Genomic DNA, 18,529 nt, shown 5'->3' on the forward strand with positions numbered 1-18,529 from the left:
AAGAAAGACATGAACATCCTGAATGACATGGGGATGAGTAAATTTTCAGGATTATTTTTTATTTTGGAAGTGAACTTATCATTTAAAACATAGATAAAATAACATATGATAATATGGTTCTTGTAAGGTGAATCTTTGAGGTACCTCATACAATCACGTATGATCATCTCTCATTTTACGTCCCGCTGTGGCTTTTAATTTGTTGCTGTCAATCACCTATGAATAATTGGCTATTTCTTGTGGTTAATGTGTTTTGTGTGAAAGCTTTATTTGAGCTGTGGGGATAGTATCAACCGCTGGGTGATGAAATGTCCTTTGAAGCTCAGCACCAAAAAAAGTGTTCAAAGCTAGTGTAACTTAGTTCCTCACATTCTTCGGGTTGAATTATTAATGAATATAATTTAATGAGCTTCTGAACTAAGGGATTAATAAATGTGCTTCCTACATGCTAAAAATACTGATTCAACCTGTGTTGAGGAGAAAAAAAATTCATTCATTTTTTAAGTGTCAAACCTGGACACACAGGGGTGGAGGGTATCCCTGAAGGTTTTTTTTTTTTATTAATTTTTTTGTATTTTTTTGTGGTATGCATATCACTACCATATTAGTGTCACTCAACAGTCATCCTGAGAACTGAGAATGACAAATGGGTAACACTTTAGAATAAGGTTCCATTAATTAATGTTAGTTGATGTATTAATTAACATGAGCAAACAATGAACAATCCATTTATTACAGTATTTATTAATCTTTGTTAATGTTAGTTAATGAAAATACAGTTCATTGTTAGTTCATGTTAATTCACAGTGCATTAACTAATGTTAACAAGCACAACTTTTGATTTGAATAATGCATTACTAAATGTTGAAATTAACATTAACTAAGATTAATAAATGCTGTAGAAGGATTTTTCTTGTTTAGTTTATGTTAACTAAAGTAGTTAACTAACATTAACTAATGGAATGTTATTCTAGTGTTATAAAGTGTTACCGACAAATGATAGCATATAATCCAACCTTTTCACTACTTTACAGGAAACATTCTTTTGGCACTGGTACAGTATTCAGGATAATCTTGAATAGCCCTGAAAATCCTTTTATGAAATTAAACAAAAACTAAGAGTTCCAGTTATGAAATGGGACAAGTCTTATTTTGTGTCTTTGGAATCTTGCATTTGGTTAATAGCACATGTAAGGGTGGTTTCCCTACAGTGGTTCAGGCTGTAGGATTGCCGAAGGACTAAAGAAACGTTATCAGCACGATGGTATAAAACTGTACATTTCTAGTCTGTTACCACCCACTGCCACTTATACCAACGACGGAAATAAGCGCAGTTACAATAGCTAAATATGTGGGAGAGCGTTGCTATTAAGTGACTATATTGTATTGCAATAGGTAGCACTTCAAAGTAAATATTGAATCAAGATTAGTTAGCACATAATTAATAATTGAAATGGTTTAATAACAATATTTTTGTTATGGTTACACTTGAATTGGTTACAAAATAGATGAAGGATAGTAAAACATATAGTTAATTGTACCTAACATGTATGTAAAATATTACCTGAAAGAGAAAGAGAGAGGGGAAGATGGAGAGAGAGAGAAAAAAGAGGGAGAGAGGGCAGAGCCCTGAGAAGAGAGCTCCAGCAAAGAAAAGCCAGCAGAGAGAAAGAGACAGAGCAACATTTACAGTCTTCTTTTATCCCTTCCTTGACCATGTGACTGAAACCCAAATGTGAGACATTCAAACTGACCAATCAGCAGACTACAGCTTCACCCACTGTGCAAAAGGTGTGACAATTAGCAGACCCCCGATGTATAAAACATGTTGGCCTACAGGCCTTGATCGATATCAGCAATTCTGTGTCTTCAGGAATGCCAAATGGCCCTTTTGTTACTCAAGATAGTTTGGGACAGGGAAACAGAAGTCTTTGATAATTTTTGACCCTACACACATCAAAATCATAGAGATGAACACTTAGCTGTTAAAATTGCTTTTGCGACCTCTGAATGAAATTCTCCTCAGTCTTGACTTTAATTAAATAATTTTATGTAAGCACATCAAGCTAATCTGTCTAAGCCAATGCAACCATAACATCACTTATGCAGACATTTGTGTAAGCTAATGCTGAAAGACTCTAGGGCAGTGAATAAACATTTCTAGAATAGTTCATGTATTTTAAGCTTGCAGCTTTAACTATCCCCTTTAAGGCACAGGAGTGTTTAAGAAAGTGTTTAGGAAACCTGACTATCATTATTTTGGCAGCTCCATTTAGTCCTACTAGTGACACTTCGTTTTAAAGTGTAGACCTCTTCATTTTGGTTGTGGAGATCAGGTAAATGTTTAAAATAACTGTGAAAGGAACCTCAGTTCTCCTTTTGGCTAAGAGCACTGCTTCATGGGTATATGTCCGAGTGATTACACAGAAGTGTGTAGGGCAGTAGATCTCCTGGATTTCCTGGAGAGTGGAAATACAGGGGTAAGTGTCTGTGGAACCGGTCAACCATAGAAAGCAAATGTCTTAGAACTTGCAAGGCCATGTGTTCATAGACACATATACCTATGCCCAATTACATACTGTATACACAAAATGTGCATGTGACCACATGGTGTACCCCCTTTTTTTATTGTTCCATAGTGGTGGCAGTATGAATGCATTTGGAAAATTTTCATTGCCATTTTTTAGGGCGCATAATGAATGTCCAGTCTAACAGATTATGTGAGCTTTGTGGGCATACTGCTGGTGATGTGCTAAGAGTAATTGCACAAAAATCAAAATTTTTTCAAGAAGACTTTTGCTTGCAGTAATACCAAATGTTATCCATACAACTTGTTTGCTGATGTAGCTGAATACATGGAGTCAAATTTTTAGGATTTACATCTATACATGTCGAATTATTTATTGGAATGCCTGTTGGATATTCACAAATCCATTTTAGAAAGATATGAATTCACAAATAACAAACTGAAATGACTCGCAGCTTTGCAGACAGGTGCAATTCAATACACTTTTTTGCATTTTGGCCTTTCTATGGAGACACGTCTTAGATTACATATTTAGCATGGAAAACACTGCTGTATTACTTATTTAAAACAATTCTGGGTAGACGGTATATATATATATACATATATATAAACTTGGATATATTTTGCATGCTATCAAAATTTGACATGTTTTCATACGGACAAACTTTAATAATTCAGGGCTTATTTTGTGAGTAAAGACATTTCTGTGGACCTTTAATAATGCATTATAACTTAATCAGTTTAATTATTAGCAAATCTTTAATTATTTATCCGTTGATTCACATCATTAATAAGCATGGCCCATTGTCAATTTCTTTTCCACCAGGTCAATATTGACACAGACAGTTTGCCTTTAGCTTAGGCATAATTACTGAGCCACCAGGGCAGTTTTACAGCTCTAACATCTTTGGGCTTGATTTATTAAAAACTGCCATTCTCATCCTTTTATGAGGAGATTCCAAACAAATAAAAGTGATTTGTCTTATTCAAGGCACAATCCTGAGCTGTAACTATAGATGTTGAAGTGGACATGTCTCACCCAATATTTAGATTTATAGGTTGATCAATATACAGTCATGGCCAAAAGTTTTGGAAGTGTCATTAATTTTGTGATTTGCAAAGTTTGCTACTTTGTGTATATAGCATTTGTAGATTTTTTTTTTTTTTTACATGTTTCTATGGTACACAGAAAAACAACGATAAGCATATCATAAGTTTTAAAGTCCTTTACTGGCAAAGACATATAATGAGTCAATATTTACAGTGTTGAGCCTTGTTCTTCATAACCTCTGAAGAACTGGCGATTCATTCTTGCCTTATTAGTTCTCAGAGTTGAGCTCAATTTGTGTGCTTCTGCTGGTCCACTCACCTTTTGAGGTCTGACAACAGGTTTTCTATGAGATTGAGATCCTGGGAGTTGCCTGGCCATGGATCCAAAATTTCAATGTAATGATCTTCGAGCCACTCCTTTATCACTCTTGCTTTGTAACATGGTGCTCCATCATGCTGGAAAATGCACGGATCATCACCAAATTGCTCATGGATTGTCAGAAGTTGTCGCTCTTGCAGAAATAATAGATACCACTCCCTATTCATAAAGGCAACCCCACACAGAAATATAAGAGAGCCCACTCCCTTGGTTGAAAGGCAACCCCACACATGGATGGTCTCAGGATGTTTCAGTGTTGGCACAACACAGGACTCATGGAAGCGTTCACCTTTTCTTCTCTGAACAATCATTGTTCCAGATGTCCCAAACAGTCGGAAGGGAGTTCATCAGAGAAAATAACTTTGCACCAGTCTTCTGCTGTCCAATCCTTGTACTTCCTGCAGAATTTCAGTCTGTCCATGACATTTTCTTGGAGAGAAGTGGCTTCTTTGCTGCCCATCTTGTCCAAAAGTCTTTGCCTTATTGTGTGTGCAGATGCTCTCACACTCACCTGCTGAAATTCCTGAGCAAGCTCTGCACTGCTGGAGACATGATTCTGAGCTGACTCCTCAGGAGAAGACGGTCCTGGCACTTGCTGGACACTTTGGGATGTCCTGAAGACGTCTTCACTGCAGTCGAACCTCTCTCCTTGAAGTTCTTGATGATCCAGTGAATGGTTCTTTCAGGAGCAATATTCTTTGAAGCAATTTCCTTGCATTTGAGGCCATTTTGATGCAAAGTGATGATGACTGCACATGTTTCTTTGGAGGTAACCATTGCTAACAAGAACACAATGATTGGGAGTGCTTCTCCCCTCCTTTTATAGCAATCAGTCTGCTCTTACAATCTAATTAGTATGTTGGTGATTTTGCCTGACTAGTACCCATTCACACTTTCACATGTGCTGCTGATATAATTAGTCAGTTAATGTTAGCTGGTCATTTTGTGTCAGGACCAAAAAACAGTGTTTTTTTTTTTTTCTCCTTTTTCTTTTGGCCAATGAATCTTTTAGCAATTATTTAAAATGCATCTGATCACTCTACACAAAAATCTAGAAACAATGTGAATGTACACCACAACAGCTTTAGCTGCAAACTTTGCAAAACACAAAATTGATGTCACTGCCAAAACTTGTGGCCATGACTGTAGGTTTTCTCATGATTGATTATTGAACTTAATCTCCTGGAATTGTGTATATTTTAGATCCTTGGCACAATCCCTAATTACTAGAAATTGGCAGTAATTATTAGTTGAAAGAGAAAACAAAGAAACAGCCTCCTTTATAACAAGTCAATTAAATAGCCTGAGGACCTGAGTTTAACACAAAGTTGAAAATAATATGTTAAATGTGAAATTGTGAAGTAGATTAGCAAGGCAAACATCTAAAATGTTCAGCGTAACAGATCTGATGCCATCAAATTCACCAAATAGTTTTTATTTGAAAAACTAGAAGTCTGTAAATGACACTATTAAATCTATTAGGTAACTGCATGCTAAAAATGTATGAAACAGCAGTATGGGAAAGAGTACAAAATTAATGTGAGACATTTTTGGGATTACATATTTAGTCATTTGTCGTCCAATGCTGGCTCAAGTTTAAAGGTTGTTCCTTAAAACCCCCTGAGCAAACAAGAAGAAAAAGTGACAATAAAAGGCCAACATCAGGCCAAATTCACCTCACAGCACATGTGTTTACTCCACTGATCAGTGGTTTACTCACGGACTGATCTCAGTCACACACCAGCAATATTAAACAGTGCAGCGAGATCCAGTAAGAAATGTTTGAATTTGATGTGAAATACTCTTAAAATGAACCACAAATGTATGTGTGATTTCAACTAGTTTAAAGCAAGATGAAACAGTGCTGACATTCTCAACATCATTAAAATGGAAAACAGAAGGAATAGTGTAGTATAAGCGAACATTTACAATAATAATAATATATATATATATATATATATATATATATATATATATATATATATATATATATATATATATATATATATATATATATATATATATATATATATATTGGCATGGTAGTAAAGAGACATACATGATGTTGAGTAATCAGGATGTGCAAATGCATAGATAGAATAGAAAAAAAGAATGGCATAATATTTACTTTTTTTTCTCATTTTATAAATGTTACTGTTGTTAATGTGAATTTATTATGTAAATTGTGTACGTCTACTTATATTATCTCATTCCTAACCCCCATCTATAGAACTTGGCACAGGTCCCACTTCTCTCATATGTTAGTCTTAAGCCATGCAACATTCACTTTTGTGGCTGGAAACACATACTGTACTGTAAAGCTGCACCATTGCAGAGCTTTGTATAATACAAGCCTCTTTAGGAGGGTTGTACAAAAGAAGTCATTACTCAGAAAGAACCATGTAAAAGGATCTGTGCAGTTTGCCAAAATTCATAACACTGATGCATTTGTGAAGGGAAAGATTTAGAGTCCAGGACAGAGCTGTTTAGCTAGAAGTCAAACAGATCTGTGTGATGCAAACCTAACAATACACAGAGCACACCACATCTAGAATGAAGTATGGTGGTGGAAGTATCACGCCGTAGGGCTACTTTTCATCAGCAGGGACAGAACATCTTATTACAAGAAAGAAAAATGGAAGACCCAATGCAGAGAAATAATGCAAGAGAATATCATTCGACTTGATATAAACTGAATCTTGGTAGCTCATTTTTGAGAAGATCAATAACTCTAATTCCATATTAGCCTACATAACCTAAACATATCTAAATGTGGGAATTGATGCTAATATTACATCTCTTTTTGTCAACAATATTGCGTTACATGTCTAACATTAACATAATTTCCAGCTTAATACATTTTGAGTGTACCTAAATACAATCTTATTATATCTTACTCTATTAACTGTTGGGTCATCATCATTCATAGAGGAAAGGAGAGAGAAATGCAGGCTAGCAAGATTGCTAATCATTGGGTGTCCTACTTTATCATTCCAGTCATTTATTTAATTAAAAATCTAGCCTTTAGGCTGAGACTACTGTGCTGTATTATTAATAACATATATTGTGATAAACCCAAAACCAATAAAACAAAAGAAGACAAAAGAAGTGTATAATTATTCAGGATCTATTCGTGATCACCTCTTGGCAAAGTTATTGCATGTCTTTTTTTTTCTATAGTCCAACCTCATAATCCCTGTTGTGTGGTGCTTATGACCCAGCAGGGTGGGTGTGTTGTTCACACTCTAGTGATTTACATGCTACTTGCTTTTGTTTATACAGCTTGACATCCAACAATCCTCTGTTAACTGAAGAAATATTGGAACCTGCATGAACTCTCAGTGTGAGATGTTAACACACAGTGCTGCATATGTAATGAGCCAAGGTCATTTACAGAAACACCAGAATCCTGATGCTCAATCTGCATTTGCTTAAAGCAAGTTTTTTTTTTTTTTTTTGGCACTTTATTCTCCCCCTCATTTGCACACCAAAATACAAGACTACTGAAGATTATGATTAATATTATTTGTATTTTACAATAGTACAACTTTGTTCAAGAAAATATTTGTAATTATCTACAAAATGTATTTATTCATTTAGAAATATATTTAAAAAGTTGTAATGACTAATCCCCATTGTGTTAAAATAGTTGTTTTCAGCAGACTTTCTTCAAACTTGAAATAAATCATTTTGGAAATGATTTTCGTTTAATATTTAAGCTGCTGTTTTAAAATCTGTTCCCCTATTTATCCTCTTTACTTTTCCCCTGTTGTTGACAATAGGAGCCAACACAGTCAAAGGCGATGATTTCACCAATAATGAGGGTGGCGAAAATAAAGGTATTTTTTCCATCTTTTTTCTATTTTTTAACAACAAAAAAGATCCCAGCCTGAAACCTGCATGAAAGCGAAACCATTTTTTTACTTCCTGTAATGAATTCTTTAGATTTATTTAATTTTGTTCTTACGTTTTTTGGCCATCGAAGCGCACCATCATAAAGCACATCTTTTTGACACCTCTTTCCTCTTTGGCGATTCCTAGCACAGAGCTGAAGGACTGTGTGAAAAGGCTAAAGTTTGCCTCTGCTGAAAATACAAGAACATCCATAAAATAACACTTGTTCCCACATAAACATTACCTTCTTCCAGTGCTGCAAAGTGAAAGATGGTCGACGAAAGTCTGCATGACTTTTTTTCCTCTCCTCCTCAAAGAAAAGATTAAACAGTCATGTTTCCCTCTTTTTTCTCAATTTTGCCATTATTTTTCCTTCATTGCCCGGTGAAGCATGAGCACTAACCTGTGTTGTTTTGACAGTGGAAATCTGTTCATTTGTAACTCCTGTCAGCTGCTGTGTTAAAGAAACGCTTCTCACTGTAATATTAATGGCTTGCTCTTTTGCATCCCATTACACTTGGACAGATAATATTTTGTAAGACACAACGCATTATAAGGTGCCAAGAAAGGGTAGAGCCATGTGAATGCATGTTTTATTTGTAGTGGTCGAATTGTAAAAAAAAAAAAAAAAAAAAAAAAAAATTCTGGTTGGATGATTTTAGCTGACTTTATGCAATAATTTAAAAATTTGTTTAATTTTTAAACATTTTTATTTAATGAAACGATGAAATTAATTTGTCGATAAAGTTTAATTTTGCGATTAAAACTATTAAAATGGTTAATAATGATTGTCGATAATAGTTAAATGATATTTTTTCTGAACGTGTCATTAATAAACATGACACTAAAACTGTTAGTAGGTGGCAGCAAGCCCCTGTTTTAATAAATGATTAATTGAATCATTCAAATCAAATGATTCATTCAAAATGGCTGATTCAATTAGAAACTAAGTAAGAATCTTTATGAATGGAAATGCTGTATTATTGGCTCACTCGATTCGTTCAAAAATGGATTCAATCAGGAAAGAAACACTGCAGTATTGGCCTGCACTGTTGTATAAAATTAATAGCACATTTGTGATTATGTACACATGCTGATATTCAGGAAAGCACTCTTGCTTGTGTGATAAAAAAAAAAAAAAAATCATACAGGGGTATTTTTCTTTCATTACTTGAAAAGTAATGGGCATTCTAATTCCATACACAATAGTGTATCATCTTTCCATCCCTCAAAGTCACACATACAGCATAAATAATGTTAATAATAGCCATGCTGATAAGCAACTAATTGATAGTGAGGATTGGTACCATACCAAAATGTGTCCAAAACAACATTATCCATCAAGGTGATGGTAAGGTGAATAGTGATTTTACAGAGGGAATGCCGCAAATAGAGGCAGATCAGTTAAACATATATGATAATTGAATTGATCTGTATTGGGCACAGGATGTAGTGGTGTCTCTTGACACGTCTGATAAATTGCTGTAGTGGATCTGACTGTGGTTTGTGGCTGCTGAGGAGTCAGCTGTCATGATCTCTGAGTGATGTGTGCGATCATTGATTGCTGCTGTCCAGATATGTTGTACTTTCTGATTGCCCTCTGATACCTGTATCTGTATGGAACAGAGCAAACACATGTTTGTAGCCAGCTGGGAAAATACTACAAGAAGCATTTTTGAGATCTTATTTTTGCTCTTTTACAAGGTTCAGCTTGAGCAATAATCTGAATACTATTGCTCAGAAAGTTTGTCGAAATAGATGCCATTCCTCTTGCGACCTGTCACTGTGTGAACACATAATGGTAAAATTGTCAACATCAACAGTTAATTTAAAAAAAGTAGTTCCCACACAAAAATCAAAGCCTGTCATCATTTACTCATGATTACTCACTGCTAATAAGCAACTAGTTAATAGTGAGAATTTGTTAATCCTTTTCTCATGTGCCATATAGCATAACAATGGTGTTATGTTGAGCATTGAAAAGTTCTTTATTTAGCCTGGACACGTTTTCTACTTGCCAATTATTTGTGTATAGTGATTCGTGTATAATTGAAAAGATTGCTTATGGCACATTTTATATAATCTAAAAAAATGCATACATTTTAGGGGGGGGGAAACATGTTACTCATCAATGAATATATAAGGAATAGACTTGGACTTTGGACTGAGTTATCCAGATGGCATACTTACATTTACAAATGCCTGTTTAATTTCTGCATTTTGAAATTAGGCTGCCTTAAAAAGAAACCGTGTTAAGACCTGTAATACCTCCACCAAATGCTTCTTGTTCTGAAGAGACGAAGATGGTGTTTTCAGAAGGGCAGGATCGATGCTCTCTGTCTGTGTGAACATCTGCAGTGGCGATGAATTACTCTTCCAGGCTCCCTTGAGGTTGTACCTATGCCATAAGACTCCCCTGCAAAATCACCCTACAGCAATGCACCAGCCTCCGCAATTTCCTGCCACCTTTAAAAACTCACCCAGAAAGACTCTTTAAATGCATAGAAATGAAAGAGAAAGCTGTTCTTTCCATCTGTAGTCCATTTAAAAGGATGACACTCTTTAGATTCAGCCTTACAGAAAAAAAGAGCTTTAGTTTGGAAATGAACGAGTGAAAGAATATCACTTGTCAACCATGCCTTAATTGGTTAACATGGGCTCTGAATGAAGGGCCTACGGCACTACTTTAACAGCTTTATTAAAGGTTTATGTTAAAAGCTTACATTTAAGATCCAGTAGCAGTACATGAATATCAAATATGGTGCATGTCCAGAAGCCACGGTTGACTTCGGCTTGATGTGAGGCCAATAATTGGCATACAGTTGCCTTTAATGATATATTACAGCTATGTTTTCGCTGGCGTGCCTGTCTTGTATTGCTGTGCATTACAATTCTGTGTTACAGCTGAACAGACTGACTGAACAGCTCAGCACTGTACAGAATGCATGGTCATTAACAGCCATCCTTCCCTACTAACACTTCTGGGAATAGATTATTCAAAAATGAAAATTCACTCATTCTTTTCTTATCTTTCAAAACCTGTGTGACTTACTTTCTTCTGTAGAACACAAATACATTTTTTTTATTATTTTTAATGTTATAGCGAAAGTAAAATAGTTAAAATTAAAAGTTAATTTCCAAAAACAGATAACTCCATTTTAAACAATTTTCAAAAATCATGTTGTTTTAATGCATTAATTATGCCTTTTAATACACCTTATAATGCATTGTACAATATCATGAATAATTGTAACCACAGGTACAACACTTATCAATTGATTGTTACATTATGCATTTTAAATGTGAACTTACACATTTGAATTTACAATGTGTGAACACACATTGTGTAATGAGATGTATTATACCCTTCAATAACCATTTATAATGTATTATACAGAAAGGCTCCTTGTAAAATGTTATCTTTTTTAAGGTAAAAAAAAAAGAAAAATAGTTTCGAGAAAAATATCAATCAGCACAACCAGTTTCAACTGCTAATACTAAGAAATCAAAATAGCAAATCAGCATATTAGGATAATTTCCGAAGCATCATGTGAGACTGCAAAGTGGATTAAAGGCTGCTAAAATTCATCTTTGCATCACAGGAATAAATTACTATAATAGACATTTGCAATGTATTATTTTGAATAATTTCACAATATTACACATTTTACTGTATTTTTGATCAAATTAATGCTTTGGTGAGCATAAGAGACTTTTATGAAAAGCCAGTGCATTCTACTAAATATCTCCTTCTGTGTTCCATAGTAGTCATACAGGTTCAGGATGACACGAGGACGAGAAAATGCTGACAGAATTTTCATTTTTGGGTGAACTATTTCTTTAATAAGAACTGTTGAGTCTAATGAAGAATTCAGCTCTTTCTCTCTCGTTCTTGCTCTGTATAAAGATGAGTAATGTGTGCAGTGCCGTGCAGCACATGAGGGAATATATTATCCTCCTCGGCCTGTCCTGGCAATGATGAATGTCCAGGGTGTGTGCACTGCGGAGTCACCCACACTCACTCTCTCCTTTCGTTCATTCCTCCCTTCCCTTTTCTCTCTATCTCTCTGACACTCTTGCTCTCTATATCTTTTCCTTTTATTTTATTTCTGTCTTTCACGTTCACTCATCCTCTTTACCTGTGTCTTCTTGTCACTGCACAGTTCCACAGACAAAACAAGAAAGGGAACTTGTATAACATCTTAGCAGTGAAAGTCTTGGCATTGACAGGATGGGGTCAGAGTGGACGCCTAAAGGGCTGTTCACACAGGAAATGCTCTTGTATCTTCCCGGGTTGTTCTTCTATATAAATATGCTCTAGAAGGAGTATGTGAATGATTAACTAATGCAATTACTACCAGGAATGGATAAAGAAATAAAGTAGATAAGATGCATAGAATGTAAGTGATTAATTTGGTTGTTGCTATGGCAGAGTTAAGTCATCAAATGGACTAAAGATTAACTGTTGTTTCCATTAACTAATAAGGTGAAACAACTCATTTTACAAGCACATTAAAGATTATTTGTTGTTATTTACTGATAATAGCTATGCAACTTCTCTGGATTACATTTTTGAATCTTGAAAATTTTGGTAGCGTGGACTGTCAATGCATGGAGTCTCATGAGAGAATATTACAAATATCTTCAAGGGTTTGGAACACATAAAGGGTGGGTAAATGATGGCTGAATTTTCAATTAAAGGTTAAGAAACCCTTTAACCACAAAGTTTGTTTGTAATAAGGAAAAGCAAAACAACTCCATAACATCTATACATTTCCATACAGTCCTATAACATAAGGATGAAAATGTGTCATGTAAATGTGCAAGTTTAAAGTAAGTGTTGTACAAACTGTAGAGTATTGCATTAGTAACTCAGAGTGGTTAAATTCCAATGGAGTGCATAACTGATCTAATAAATACCGGCTTTTAAAAACAAGATGTTTGGTTCCATTCCACTGCGACAGCAGTAGCTGTTTTTGCATGCAAGAACTCATTCTGGGTGAACAGTCCCCAACTCATCAATCCCAAGGGCCAACATGTTTGCCAACTTCGCAGGTTTCCAATGCCAGTTGAGTTTCAACACACCTGGGATGCAAAATGTGCATAGATGTGCTGCCTTCTTTGCTAAAAGCCCCTTCAATATATCCCCTTGATCTATGGGTTTCACTGTGAAGAGCCTTAAGATGTGTATCGGCATCTACTTTAAACAAGTTCATGGCAGCACTCCATTCTCGTAATGTGTTTCTGGGTAGTTCTCCTTCCAATAGCTGTGCCGATGAAGGATTTAAATTGTTTTCTTGGAAGGAGCCCACAGAATTAGTATCTAAACTGCTTCTACTGGGTTAAGTTTGTCAGTTAAGTTTCTCCATAATAGAGCTCTCCAACTGCATAGGTGGAAAGTTTTGCCAGCGTTGGTAGTAATGGGTCAGGATAGGTAATCCTAGACCGGTATAAATGGGTAAAACATCAACACAATGTTTGTGTAACATCTCCACTAAATGTGAAGCCCTTGCACAGCTATTAGTCTGCCTGGTTGAGAGGCAGAGTATTAGACAGGAGGTTCTGGCCTTGCTGATGGTCCAGCGCAATAAAGGTGCTGCGACGCTGAAAGTTGTACACCAGCAAAGAGCTGCAAAATAGATGCACTCGCATTAGTGCGCTGCCTGGCGCCCACTCAGAACCCGACCGAGATTAATCACCTGTCACGACGGGTTGTTTTCCAGCTCTCCTTCTCTTTCTCTTTCTCTCTCACTCTGTTTCCCTCTCTCTCCTTCTCTCTGTTTTCCTTTGCGGGGGAGAACGATACACAGACTTGCCTTTAATTCTGCTCGCCTGCCCACAGGCGCTGTAGGATTGTGCCAGTGCTGCAGCAGACCACGCTGTGTGTGTGTGTATGTGTCTGCGTGTTTGTGTACAACCTCTATGCAGTTAATGATGCCATATGCAACAGAAACCAATAATCAAAGTACAGTGAGGTGGCTTTGGCTGAATACCAATTACTCTGGGTCTTACGGTGTACCCCCGTTGGACTCCACTCCAGTCTGAGAAGCCAAAAAGGGCGTTTCTAATGCAGATATACCACTCCCACTGAGAGGAGGCTGTTTGCAGTGAGTGTGTTAATGGAGGTGGATGCAAACAGACACACACACACAGACACACACACTGAATGTCTTAACCCCTATTTGAAGCCATTAGCTCTCATTCCATCAGCTGTTTTGAGCAGGCTGAGGAAGCTGTTTGATGAAATATTAGTATACCCATTACCCTAATAAGAGTAACAGTCCAAACCACAGAGCATTAAAACACACTTAATTAAAGATGCACACTGATTATTCACCCTGAAAAAACAGAGTTATGACTTGTTTGTGACCAGTATTTATTTATTTATTTTTCTTTGAGGAGGCTTTGAATCAATTTTAAGTCTTTGTTACGTAGGTGTTTTTGTGAACTTTCAGAAAAGTTAACTGTCTTGAAGAAATAGTTCACCCACAAATGTAAAAAAAAAAAAAAAAGATTTCATTTACGCACCCTCATGCCATTCCAAATCTGTATTGCTTTCTTTCTTCTGTGGAAAGTACAGTATATATATAGACACCCACCAACCACTTTATTAAGTACATCTTGCTTGTATCGGTTTGGACCACGTTTTGCATTCAGAACTGACTTAATTCTTTGTGGCATAGATTCAACAAGGTTCTGGAATCATTCCTTAGAGATTTTAGTCCATATTGACATGAAAGCATCCCACAGGTGCTGCAGATTTGTTGGCTGCTCATCCATGATGCGAATCTCCCATTCCACCACATCCCAAAGGTGCTCTGTCAGAGTGAGATCTGGTGACTGTGGAGGTTATTCCAGTATTGTGAACTCATTGTCATGTTCGAGAAACCAGTTTGAGATGATCTAAGCTAATTGACATGAAGCGTTATCCTGCTGGAAGTGGCCAGAAAGGGATGGACATGATCAGCAACAATATTCAGGTAGGTCATGGCATTTAAACAATGCTCAACAGGTAATAAGAAAATATCCCCTACACCATTACACCACCAGCAGAAGCCTGAACCATTGATACAAGGCAGGATGGATCCATGCTTTAATTTTGTTTACACCAAATTCTGACCCTGCCATCTAAAAATCACAGAAGAAATTGAGATTCAACAGACCTGGCAACCTTTTTCCCATCTTCTATTGTCAATTTTGGGTCTCCTGTATAAATTGTAGCCTCAGTTTCCTGATCTTAGCTGGCAGCAGTAGTAGCCACTGTGGTCTTCTGCTGGTTTGATGTGTTGTGCTTTCAGAGAACTTGCTCTGCATATCTCAGTTGTAACGAGTGGTTATTTGAGTTACTGTTGCCTTTCTATCAGCTCAAACCAGTCTGGCCATTCTCCTCTGACCTCTGCCATCAACAAGGCATTTTCGCCCACAGAACTGCTGCTCAGTGGATATTTTCTCTTTTTTGACCCTTCTATGTAAACCCTAGAGATGGCTGTGCATGAAAATCCCAGCAGATCAGCAGTTTGTGAAATACACTACTCAGACCAGCCCATCTGGTACCAACAACTATGCTGCGTTTTTTAAATCACCTTTCTTCCCCATTCCGATGCTCAGTTTGAACTTCAGCAGATTGTCTTGACCATGTCTACATATGTACCTAAATGTAGGGTGACCATATGTCCTCTTTTTCCTGAACATGTCCTCTTTTTGGACCTAAAAAAATGCATCCGGCCGGGATTTCTAGTTTGCCCAAAATGTCCGGGATTCAGTTTTTGCTTTCTACCAAAAGTTGCCATTCATTGTGTGCGTTTTTGTATTAAAGCCCTGCACAGGACTGTTTTCTTAATTCCGCTCCCACTGAATTCCTGACCATTACTGCCTGCTCCCGGAAATATTATAATATTTTATATAATTTTTGTGCAACAGGGAGCCGCTATCAGAGTATTTAAATCATTCTGGATGCAGCTTGTGTTGGAAGCAGGGTTGCCAAATCCACATTTTATTTTATTTTATTTTTTTTGTTTGCACGGAATTGAGCTGATTTTATACTATTGTGGAGGGTTGATTTTCTCCCATGGGTTAAAGGTGTTAAATATTGCATAAATTACATTTGACTGAATTGCTTGTATTGAAACTGATGGTAAATGTTAAATTTTGTGAAGGATGGCCAATAAAAGCCTTTTAGCTGTGTTCATGATCAATCTGAACTGAATTGCTGGCATGTGATTGGCTGAATAGCTATTTGCGTTAACAAAGCAGTTGAACAGGTGTACCTCATAAAGTGACTGTTAAGTGTAAATATAGGCGAGTGGTTTACAGCTTCCCTTAAGTTGCATTTCTTGATGTTATTGTTCAGGGTCTGCAGTAAAAGCACTCGTCTAGAAAGTTTTAATGTGTGTTTTTATTGTGACTAAACAAAAGGACACATCTGTATCTACATTTGTTGTTCTGTTCAAGACCGTTAGATATCTGATGTGAGAAATCTATAGTCTGGTAAGCCTGCGTGCAATTTGTGAAATGTTATCAAAGACTTCCTCATCCTAGGGCTTCATGTCTCGTGTTTTATAATCAGCCTCCTACACATGTACTAATCAGGGGCTTTAATCAGAACAAGAGAGACCCACAAATAACCAACTCATCTGCAGCAATTACGGACTTCCCTGTGCATGAGCCACATCTTGAGGTGAATTTCGCTGAGGTAGGATTAGTTTCAATGAAAATGCGTCTTGGTAATAGTATAAAAAAGCAATTTAATTTGGGATATTTGTCTGATCTTCTAATTTGGGATTTTACTATTGGATTTGCTTGTCAAAGTGTAAAGCCTAATGTATTCTACTGATGTTCGTTTACTGAGAAAAACTGCCAGTGCTTTTGTCAGGCCACTAATAGTTGGTGAGAAAGGATTGTTTAATCATCCTACAAATATAAAAAGTGTTTACAGTATGTTCAAATTATTATTATTATTATTATATTTTTTTCTTCCTGCAGACATCCATGATGAGAATGGGCTGAGACCTGTTATGGTTTACATCCATGGTGGGTCCTACATGGAAGGCACAGGCAACATGATTGACGGCAGCATTCTGGCCAGCTACGGAAATGTAATCGTGGTGACCCTGAACTATAGGCTGGGAGTGCTTGGTAAGTCATTGGTTTTTCATTAAATGGTAGATGGTTTTGATTATGGAATATCTTGCTGACCTCCTGTTTTATATTCACCCTCCTACACACGTAATGAAGATATACACATGTGTTAAAGTGGCTCATGATCTTGGGATAGCTAAGAAATAAAAGGAACATAGGCTTAAAAGTCACAGACTTTAAAATGAAGATTTAATTTTGTTTATCCGTTGAATAAAAAGAAGAAGAGATAGAATGTTATGTAAATGTTTTATAAGACATAGTTTAATTCTCTGCATGCAGTTATGGTCATGAAATGCAAATACAATATTTATGATTTTCTTTTGAATCTTTTTCCTTTTGGAAGAAATCCCAAATGAGTTCAGTTTCTTGACCAGTTATGCTTCAGTGTTATTATGCTGTTATAGTATTTATTAATATTTAGAAGGAGCCGATTTATATATATATATATATATATATGTACATTTTTTTTTTTTCAGTTGTAGTTTATGTTCTAGTAATTTGATGTGCCTTTTGTCATTTTTATTTTATTTATTTTTATTTTTTATTTTTAAGACTTTAAGGACCGATTCTCACTATTATCTAGCTGCATATTAGCATGCATATTACTAGCTTACTGTCCATTTATTAGTACTTATAAAGCACATATTAATGCTTTTTCTGCATGGCTATATTTTAGATCCCGTAACCCTACCCATACCTAAACTAAACAACTACACAAATATAAATAAACAAATAATTAAATACACAATTAATACAATAAAAATATATAAATATATAAAAAAATTCATATATATATATATAATATATATATATATATATATATATATATATATATATATATATCACTCATTTATTTATTTTATTTATTTATTTATTTATTTATTTTTTTATTTTTATTTTTTTTTTTAGTAAATTTTGTACTTAAACTTATTTTATTTATGGTAAGTAGTAAGGCAACATTTTTCACTCATTTATTTATTTTAGATTGCCCTCATAAAACATGTGAATAACAATGAATATCTTCCACAAACTCGAGGAGGAAAAAATCAGTAATTTCTAAATATGAGAAAGGAATGTTACTACATTGCTAGTCATCAAATTCAGAATTGGTGCTATCTAAAAGTCCATGCTGAATTTCATAAACTCTTCTTTCACCTTTCATTCCAGTACAGTTCTGTTTCAGTAGGATATAATATTAATAATATTTAATAATAAGTATGATTAATAATTTACTTTTAAGAATCTCAATCTTTCAGACTGTTACTTCTCCTATTGGACGTGGTGGGTAAATATTAAAAAAGATCATAGTTTTATTCACAGTCCTCCACTTCAGCTGTTCTTATAACTCATTATCAGCCACAGCTCTGTTTGAGGCTGGCTATATTTAGATGTGTTGGAGGAAAGGGTATAGGCCCCTGCAAAAGTGTGCACTGCTGGAAAAAGGCAGTAGTTGGGGGAAAGAGAGGAAAGTGGCAGCAAGACCGAGGGCAGGAGTGAGAGAGTGGGAGCGAGGCCTTTGTTAAAAGTGTTTCTGCTTCTCT

General features: G+C 35.8%; 1 protein-coding gene across 2 annotated transcripts in view; it reads left to right on the forward strand.

The window, feature by feature from the left end:
* The window catches only part of nlgn4xa (neuroligin 4 X-linked a), a 107,716-nt gene that overhangs the window by 12,338 nt on the left and 76,849 nt on the right, over nt 1-18,529 (forward strand). The window contains exons 3-4 of one of the 2 annotated variants that reach the window (XM_042716430.1): nt 7,739-7,795; nt 16,833-16,985. In XM_042716430.1, coding sequence (XP_042572364.1) covers nt 7,739-7,795; nt 16,833-16,985 — 210 coding nt within the window. The remainder of the gene's footprint in view (nt 1-7,738; nt 7,796-16,832; nt 16,986-18,529) is intronic. The other variant, XM_042716431.1, reaches the window with a different exon arrangement.

This window comes from Cyprinus carpio, chromosome B1 (genome assembly GCF_018340385.1).
Source record: "Cyprinus carpio isolate SPL01 chromosome B1, ASM1834038v1, whole genome shotgun sequence".
Taxonomy (NCBI): domain Eukaryota; kingdom Metazoa; phylum Chordata; class Actinopteri; order Cypriniformes; family Cyprinidae; genus Cyprinus; species Cyprinus carpio.